Genomic DNA, 8,200 nt, shown 5'->3' on the forward strand with positions numbered 1-8,200 from the left:
GCCATCAGCCTGCAGAGGACCAAGATTAGTACTGGCAGATGGTCAGCAGACGCATGGATGACGTTGGACCGCTTCCACGTTTCATCTTCACTGGGGCTGAGCTCATTGAGTGCAATGAGGCAGTTAACAGCGTCTTGCAGGCGGTTGATGCCTCGGTTGCCAAAGCCTTCCTTTGCTCGGCAGGAATAGAAATTTTGGTGTGCGGGGGAACCGTGCCGGAGACCTGTGAAAATTGTGCGGATACGTGACGAATGCGGCTTTGAGGGGATGCGTACCGTGCCTTTGTGTGGATGGATTAAGGGAAATGTATATAACTGTTGAACTGACGTACTGGCCTTCAAGGAGGCCTTGTCACTGTCACCGTGTGGATCTCGCCTTTTTTAAAAGTCCTGAGAACATGTGTTCAGGCCCCACACACGGGGAGGGCCTTCGTGGGCACGCCACAAAAGAGACTTGTGGGGCTGCGGTCATCGGCAGGAGGTCTGGCGTTGTCCTGCGTGCTGCGGGTGATGCCGGGATCGCGCCCGGAGGAAACGCCTTGAGATTGACCCAGAAAGAACTTTCCCGCTGCAATGATTGATGTTAAGTGCAGGGTGTTGCACGGAACGGCAACCGGAAACTTTTTCTTTCTGTAGAGGCATTTTATTGTGAATTTCCGGCGTGGGAGGACGGTTGGGCCGCAGGCTGCGGCGGCGATGCCGGCACAATGAGGCAGTTCGGTGAGTGCACAGCGAGGTGTATTTAATAAAATGGGGAAACTTTTGTCGACGAGTTGTCGAGGGGGAAATTATTTGCGTGTGGCACGCTGCGAGTGCGCCAAATCACACACGTGGCGGGGTGTGACACCGTCGCGCCCCCAGTTGCTGCTCACCATAAAGAGGAGGAGAACACGGTGTGTTTTTGGCACCGGAAGGTGCGTCAGTGCAGGGTGGCGACATCGTATGGAGGCGTACGTGCCGTGCGTGGTGGTTGAAGCGGTTTCTTGTTTTCCCCTGAGACTCTTTGAGGTGCTTCACTTCCACGAGCACCGCGGTGCGGCTGGGAGGCGGACGATTGCGGCTAGGTTGTTGGTGGCGGTGGTATCGCTGCGAGAGTTTGTTTTTGTGGCCGCAGAGTGAAGGCATCTGCTGCATGTGTCTTGTAGTGGTGGTGCTGCGTGCGCTGTTTATTTTGTATTGTTTTTATTGTTCTTTCAATTTCATTTTTGACGTTGCACCCCACTCCTGCTGCAGTGCGCTGAGGGAAGTGGGGCGGCGTTGGGGATTTTGTGGGGGCCGTGATGGGAGGTCCCGCTGGCATTGCGCACTGCGTGTTGCTGCTGGCGTGGTTTGAAGGGGCTGAGCGTGGGAGACGGTAAGCGAGGTGCTTATGAATTTGTTTTTTGTATTTTTGATTTCTGCGGGGCGTCCCACACTGCAGATTCTCCGTGCGGGTGCGGGTGGGTGTTTCTTATGGCCGCGCACAACAGTCGCTGCTACCGCCGCCTTCTTTGCGGCTGCCGTCTCTTGTGGGGGGTGGCGAGTGTGTGATAGTGCGGCCCACGCGTTCGTCGGTGCGGTCTTCATTATGGATTGTTGCTGTTCTTTGCGTGATGCTCAACTGTGAGCGGGGGCGGTGCCTATCGTTTTTTTTTGTTTCACCTCACTTTTTTCCCTCAACACCCTCGGAAGGAAAGAGACCAAACGCTACTTGCTGCTGTGCACATTGAAAGACTCTGCAGTCACCACCAGCAACACACACACACACACACACAATCGTTGCGGCCTGAGCGGATCCACCACAAGGAGTGAAGGGAGACAGTGAGTGAGTGAGCAGCAACACATGCTCAATATGTCCCAGCACATGTTTTATTTTTCGGTGCAGCTCCTCTGCGTGCTGTTGATATGCTTTGGCAGTACGGCTGTGCACGCCGAGGAGGGAAATACGCCAAAGGAAGCGCAAACACCAGACCCTGTTGATCTTTTCGTGCCTAATCGAACGATCGTGGAAACACAAGGTGAAAGTCAAACAAGGGATTCCTTTGTCTCACCGTCCCTCACCAGTGCTGGTGGAGTGTTGGTTGCACTTGCGAGGGGTCACAGAAGCTTTAAATACTCCACGGGGGATCGTATTTCGGTGGATTATGCTGATGTTGTGGCGGGGTACATTGACCCTACGGAGAGCTGGTCGTCTTTTATTGATGAGGTCAATACAAACAAATGGAAATCACACAATATTTTTAGCATGTCTGTTCAAGTTGAGCATAAGCCGTATGTGAGGTGCGTGTTAAAACCCACAACGGTTGCAAAGGGCAGCAAAGTGTTTCTACTTGTGGGAGGCCATTATTTGAAATTTGATCCTTCATCGAAGAGTTGGATTGTGCTTTTACAGGGTCTTGATTTGCTCGTGGGTGAGGCCACACAAGATAAACTCATCCAATGGGGCAAACCCACCTCACTTTTATCACAGATCGAACCATCTGCTGAACAACGTGGCCTGGATCGGTTTGCAGGTGGTGGCTCAGGCGTTGTGATGGAGGATGGCACGTTTGTGTTTCCTCTGACGGCGAGGGATGCATTAGCTGACACTGTCTCCATGATCATTTATTCGAAGAACGACGACAAAAACTGGGTGCTTTCGCAGGGGATGCTCCCCGTGGGGTGCACTGACCCCCTCATCGTTGAGTGGGAGCAGGGGCAGCTTCTCATGATTGCCCAATGCAAGTTTGGCCCCAATGTGTTTGAATCGAGGGACATGGGGGCAACGTGGACGGAAGCTGGGTGGACACTTACAGGCCTGCAGCCCAGGTTTTCATCGGACTTCTTGCAAAGGGATTGGAGTGTCACATCCTTCACCACTGCGACCATTGCTGGAGAGAAGGTCATGCTGTACACTCAGAAAGAGGTTCCCCCTGGGGAGAGGGCGGCAAAAGCGCTCTACCTTTGGGTGGCTGACAACAACCGCACGTTTTACCTCGGGCCCATTTCCATGGACACTGCAGAGAAGTGGATGTCTGCCAACACCCTGCTGCACTCTAACGATGCATTGCACCTTTTACAAGAGTGGGACAGTACAGCGACCAAAGGCGTGTCTCTTGCTCCCCTAACGGAGGAGCTGAAGACGATCACGTCCGTCTTGGAGACTTGGGCAAAAGTGGACTCCTCCCTCTCCAAGTCGTCTGTGCCCACGGCCGGTTTGGTTGGATTTTTGTCGGGTGCATCGGGTGATGGAACTTGGAATGATGCGTACCGTTGCTTGAATGCAATTGTGACGAATGCAAAGAGGGCCGAAAATGGCTTTAAGTTCATGGGGTCCGAATCATACGCCATGTGGCCCGTGAACATGTGGAAGTATCACTATGTTGGCAGCTTTGTGAGTTACGCGTTTACGCTTGTGGCGACGGTGACCATTCATGAGGTTCCGAAAGAGAGCGCTCCTCTGCTGGGCGCGGGCTTGGAGGACAATGAAAACACGAAGTTTGTAGGGCTGTCGTACACGACGGAGAAACGGTGGGGTACAGTCTTCAACGGCATCACGACAACAACACACAACAGCACTTGGAAGCCGGGGAAGGAGTACCAGGTGGCGCTCATGCTGCAGGACAACAAGGGCTCCGTGTACGTGGACGGTGTGCTTGTGGGGAATACTAACACACTACCAACCCTTAGGTCACGGAGGCATGATATCTCTCATTTTTACTTTGGTGGCGGCAAAGACAGCAGTGTGACAGTAAAGAACGTCTTTTTGTACAACCGCCAACTAAGTGAAGATGAACTCAAAGCAGGTGACGACTCCCATGCATCCGAGCAACCTGCAGGTGACAGCTCCACGCGTGCGGATGTGTTCTGGGTGTCAATGTTGCTGCTAATTCTGCTATTGGGGCTATGGGGCTTTGGGGCTTTGTGCTGAGTGGAGCCCTGTGGAGGGGAGTTTGTGCTTCTACTGATAGCACCTCCGTCTCTCCATTGACTTTTTAAATGAAGTTTTAGGTGGACACGCATTTTTTTTTTTTTTGTAAAGCGAGACTTTTTTCCTTTTCTTTTCTCGCACCCACAAATTGCGTTCTTCTTTCGGCGCCAGCACCGCGGTGCCTTCAATTTTTTTATTCAATCCATTTTTGTTAGTTATATTGTTTGCCTCTATCAATAACGGGATACCATTCACCGTTTTTTTGTGTATTTTTGTTCAGTATTTTCTTGGTTTACTGCTTTACGGATGCCTTATTTTCGTTATTTTGCCTGTTATTTTTTTTTGAATTGTTCTCGGCGACTGCGTTGAGCCTGCGCGTTTACCCGGCGGCGGGGGAGATGCTTCACTGCGTCCCGCACTGCGTTCGCTGCAGGAGGGACCGGGGCTCTCTCCTTTACGTCTTGGTTTTTTTGGGGCGGGCGTGCGCCACGGTGCTGGCTGACGTGCAGGCCATCGAATTCGTTTGAAAAGACACGAAAAAAACAACAACAACTAACCGCTTTTTTTGGGCGGCTGCGGACGCTCTCGGCATTGTGTGCCCGCTGATGGGAGAAGGAAGGAAGGAAGGAATGAGAATTACAGCAACGCACCATAATTCCCTGTGGAAGTCTAACGGTGTCTGGACACCGGGGGCCTTTCGGTGGTTGAAGCGAATATGTAATTTATTTTTGTATGCGTCCAAAATCTGAGTGGAACTGTGGGGATCGTGCAGGGGTCTTCCACAACATTTTTTTTTGTTTTGTTTTGTGAAAATGTATTTAGAAGTAATTTTTTTTTGGTAAATCATATTTCTTGTGTGTTGCCACTGCGCGTGCTGCGGTGCCATTTTGAGTTTTGGTCATCTCTTTTTTTCCACCTTTGCGTCCTGCATCTCTTCTGTGTGTGTATGTGTGTCCTCACACGCTTTGCTCCTCTTTCCTCTCTTTCAATTTTTGTATTTGCAGGCACACACACACACACACACACTGAATATATATATACTGCAGTGTGCGTGGAGGATACTTTTGTAGTTGTTACTGACAGTGCCGCGTGTGGCTGTTGCTGCCTTCTTCCCGTGGGGATGAAGAGAGGAGGGAGACAAATGGGGAGGTGCGTTGTGGGCCATTCTCCCTTACCTTCCGAGTGCGGGGCACTGCGTGCGGAGGTGTTGTAGTGATTGGCAGTGCGGTGTGTATGCCGTGTCATTTGATGGTTGCATGCTCACTTCCCGTGAGTGTGCGCGTGGCCGTCGTGGGTGGCTGCTGGCGCGGTGTGACTTTCTTTGTATGGGTGCGTGCGGAATCTCCTATGCGCGTGGACTTGGTGGGATGCCGCCTTTTTGTTTTTTTTCGCTGCACTCTTTGCTACCTCTACTTCCCTTTCTCGCCTTTTTTTTCTTTCCTCCTTTGCCCTGCTGCCTCACAGCCCCGCTCACTGACTTCAGCAACTCTACAACCACTGACACCACAACGGATGACGATGGCGACGGTGCGGCGCCGTGCGGTGTTGGGCCCTGGCGGTCCTTGCGCTGCTGCTGCTGGTGCACAGCAGCTGCTTCGTGTGCGGGGCTGCTTCTGCTCCTTCTGAAACGAGGAAGGCTTCTGCAAAACATATATCTCTACCCTCTGTACTGCAAGGAAAGTGGAGCTGGGTGGAGGTGCCGTGCAAAGGCAATGAGAAGTTAAGTTGGCGCTTCCCTGGCACAAACGAGTGGCAGAATTGTCCAGTTGCGGTGGGAGGCTTTGACTACAAGGTGGACCCCGACACTGTTGATGGGGAGGAGGAGTTTGTCTTTATCGATGGGGTTGTGTCGGTGGATGTGACTGCTGGAGCAGCGAATGATGTTGGTGAGTCCATCTGCCACTTGGCTGAGTCGCTGTACGTCACTGCGAAGTGTGACGCGAGCTGCAGCGCAGCCGCAGACAGTGCGCAGAAGACGGCGTTCACGATGAACTTTTTGACGCACGCCAGCAGCGGAGTCTACAAGAAGTGGCAAGAAACGAACAAGGCCCACAGCGATTCGTCTGCTCCTTTCACTGCCGCGAACGCCAGCCCACTTGGCAAGCCAGGGATCTGTGCATTAACAGTTTCTGCCATAAAACCAGCTGGAGAGGCCGGCAGTACGCATGAAGGCACCCCGGCGGCACCTCCTCCAGGAGAAAAACCGGCACCGTCGTCGGAAGCCCCTGCAGCTCCGCCAGCCGGCACATCAGACAATGCGGCACATGGACCCGGACAGGCAGCTGCCTCTTCAACCCCTCAAGGCCCGCCCAACCCCTTCAGTTCCGTCCCTCCTGCCAGCGGCACTGATGGAACAACCACCACTACAACATCAACCCCAGTCAGCCCCGTTGCTGCGAAACACACGAAAAACCATGCGGACAGCAGTTACACCACCACCACGTTTTTGCCGACACCTCTGCTGCTGCCGCTGCTCGTGGCTGCCGTTGCCTGCGCTGCTGGGTGGGGGTGAGGACAACCACACGCACACACACACCCTGGCAGGGACGACGCATACCTTTTGTGCGTCCGGTTTGCCTCTCGTCCATGTGAGCGAACGTCTTTCCTGTGGTCTGAGGGATGTTTTTTTTTTTCATTTTCTTTTTATCTTTTTTGGTTTTTGGGAACAATCCGCATGGAGACATCTTTTTTCTGTTCTTCTCTGTTTAACTTGTTCTTCGCTGCACTCTCTTTTTGGGGTGCCGTGTGCGTCTTGCTTGGCTGCTGTTCTCACACCCACAGACACGCGGGCGAGGCAGGCCTTTTTTGGGCCTCGCTCGCTGTGCGTAGGAGGCGGTGGGCAGCGGCAAACTGCACAACGAAGGCCCTGTCGCGTATGTAGTCGTTAGCAGAGAGCCAGTGGGACGAGGCACATTTTTTTTTTTGCTTTTCTGCGGATGTGGGTGGGTTTCTTCTGTGCGTGGCGGGGACTGGCCGTTCCTCTTGCCGCTGGACGACTGCGCGGATTCAATGTTTTTTGTATATTTTTTCCTCTCTTGCTCCTTCTTTTTATCTCTTTTCCACATACACGCGGAAGGAAAGAGACCAAATGCTACTTGCTGCTGTTTACATTGAAGACTAAGCAGTCACCTCCAGCAACAAACAAACAAACACACACAAACACAATCATTGCGAGCTGAGCGGATCCACCACAAGGAGGGAAGGAATAAAAAGATTGTGAAAGCAACACATGCTCAACATGTCCCGGCACCTATTTTTTTCTACGATGCTTCTCCTCTGCGTGCTGTTGATATGCTGCAGCAGACAAGGTGCATACGCTGGATACGAAGAAGAGTGGGAGCCGGGTTATCGGCTACCCAAACAGCAGTCGTTTGCGAATGTAACCATTGATTTGAGTGCCAAAGATGGCTTCGATGCTGCAACGGATTCTTTCCGTGTCTCATGAGTTGCTCTTGTGAATGACGAGGTTATTGTCTTTGCCGAGGTGCACTCGAAAGGCTCCGTTGGTGTTGCTGCTGGCATTGCTGCAGGGAGCATCTCGTCTGATGCAGCGTCAGCCTCACAGGGCGGAATAGTGATTGATACGGAGCTGTCGGCGTACTTTCCGAAGGCAGTTGGCTCGTCGGGTGGAAGCGTCCCGCATGTCACGATGCCAACAATCATTACGAATGGGAGCACAGTTTACGTTCTGCTCGGAATGTACGGCACTCCGGGCTCTACTGGCAACAATAATGCACGCTACACAGACCTGCTGCTGGCAAAGGCGGTGTTCGGCGCCGGTGAAACGGGCAGCGTGCAGCCAAAGAAAATTAACTGGACTAGCACCTACGCACTGTGGCCCTATTTCCCCAACCAGATTTACTACAGGGGCATAACAGAGTTGGTGGGTGGGGGAGGCACTGGTGTTATTTTGAACGACGGAACGCTTATCTTTCCCGTCGAGGCCAGAAAGGCAGGAGGGACGGTGGTCTCTCTCGTCCTGCAGTCAAAAAAACCTGAGAGGGAATGGGAGCTTTCGTGGGGCACGACTGTGAGCGGCTGCTCCAACCCCGCCATTGTGGAGTGGGACAGGTGTTATGGGGAGCTCTACATGATCACCTCTTGTGATGAGGGCTTCTACAGGGTGGTGAGGTCCCGTTACTGGGGAGAAGAGTGGATGGAGGAAGACGCGATACTTTCTCGCCTGTGGGGCACCTCACACAATCGACAAGAGAATGGCGTTCGAAGCGGCTTTACCACTGCCACCATTTGGGGTAAGAAGCTGATGCTCTTCACCGATGCCGGTGTATTCGGAGGACTCAGGCAACAAAAA

General features: G+C 52.8%; 5 protein-coding genes across 5 annotated transcripts, besides 6 other annotated features; 4 read left to right on the plus strand and 1 right to left on the minus strand.

The window, feature by feature from the left end:
• Positions 1-1,732: 1,732 nt before the first annotated feature.
• Positions 1,733-1,753: a microsatellite.
• A 31-nt stretch (positions 1,754-1,784) lies between these two features.
• Positions 1,785-1,812: a microsatellite.
• A 9-nt stretch (positions 1,813-1,821) lies between these two features.
• Positions 1,822-3,888, plus strand: TraAM80_06935 (group II trans-sialidase superfamily; the record flags this gene model as incomplete). The annotated part of the gene is made up of 1 exon (XM_029383756.1): positions 1,822-3,888. The coding sequence occupies one exon, from the start codon at positions 1,822-1,824 to the stop codon at positions 3,886-3,888; it is 2,067 nt and encodes a 688-aa protein (XP_029236437.1).
• Positions 3,889-4,499: 611 nt separating this feature from the next.
• Positions 4,500-4,521: a microsatellite.
• Positions 4,522-4,893: 372 nt separating this feature from the next.
• Positions 4,894-4,914: a microsatellite.
• A 207-nt stretch (positions 4,915-5,121) lies between these two features.
• TraAM80_06936 (uncharacterized protein) lies at positions 5,122-5,514 on the plus strand (the record flags this gene model as incomplete). Its single annotated transcript, XM_029383757.1, has 1 exon — positions 5,122-5,514. The coding sequence occupies one exon, from the start codon at positions 5,122-5,124 to the stop codon at positions 5,512-5,514; it is 393 nt and encodes a 130-aa protein (XP_029236438.1).
• A 361-nt stretch (positions 5,515-5,875) lies between these two features.
• Positions 5,876-6,400, plus strand: TraAM80_06937 (uncharacterized protein; the record flags this gene model as incomplete). The annotated part of the gene is made up of 1 exon (XM_029383758.1): positions 5,876-6,400. The coding sequence occupies one exon, from the start codon at positions 5,876-5,878 to the stop codon at positions 6,398-6,400; it is 525 nt and encodes a 174-aa protein (XP_029236439.1).
• Positions 6,401-6,510: 110 nt separating this feature from the next.
• Positions 6,511-6,549: a microsatellite.
• A 475-nt stretch (positions 6,550-7,024) lies between these two features.
• Positions 7,025-7,056: a microsatellite.
• Positions 7,057-7,233: 177 nt separating this feature from the next.
• On the minus strand, positions 7,234-7,551 carry TraAM80_06938 (uncharacterized protein; the record flags this gene model as incomplete). The annotated part of the gene is made up of 1 exon (XM_029383759.1): positions 7,234-7,551. The coding sequence occupies one exon, from the start codon at positions 7,549-7,551 to the stop codon at positions 7,234-7,236; it is 318 nt and encodes a 105-aa protein (XP_029236440.1).
• Positions 7,552-7,585: 34 nt separating this feature from the next.
• Positions 7,586-8,200, plus strand: TraAM80_06939 (putative trans-sialidase; the record flags this gene model as incomplete). The annotated part of the gene is made up of 1 exon (XM_029383760.1): positions 7,586-8,200. A coding segment is annotated over one exon (615 nt), but the record flags the coding sequence as incomplete, so codon positions are not given.

The sequence above is a fragment of the Trypanosoma rangeli genome (genome assembly GCF_003719475.1).
Source record: "Trypanosoma rangeli strain AM80 chromosome Unknown Tra_15.4_contig_00268, whole genome shotgun sequence".
Taxonomy (NCBI): domain Eukaryota; phylum Euglenozoa; class Kinetoplastea; order Trypanosomatida; family Trypanosomatidae; genus Trypanosoma; species Trypanosoma rangeli.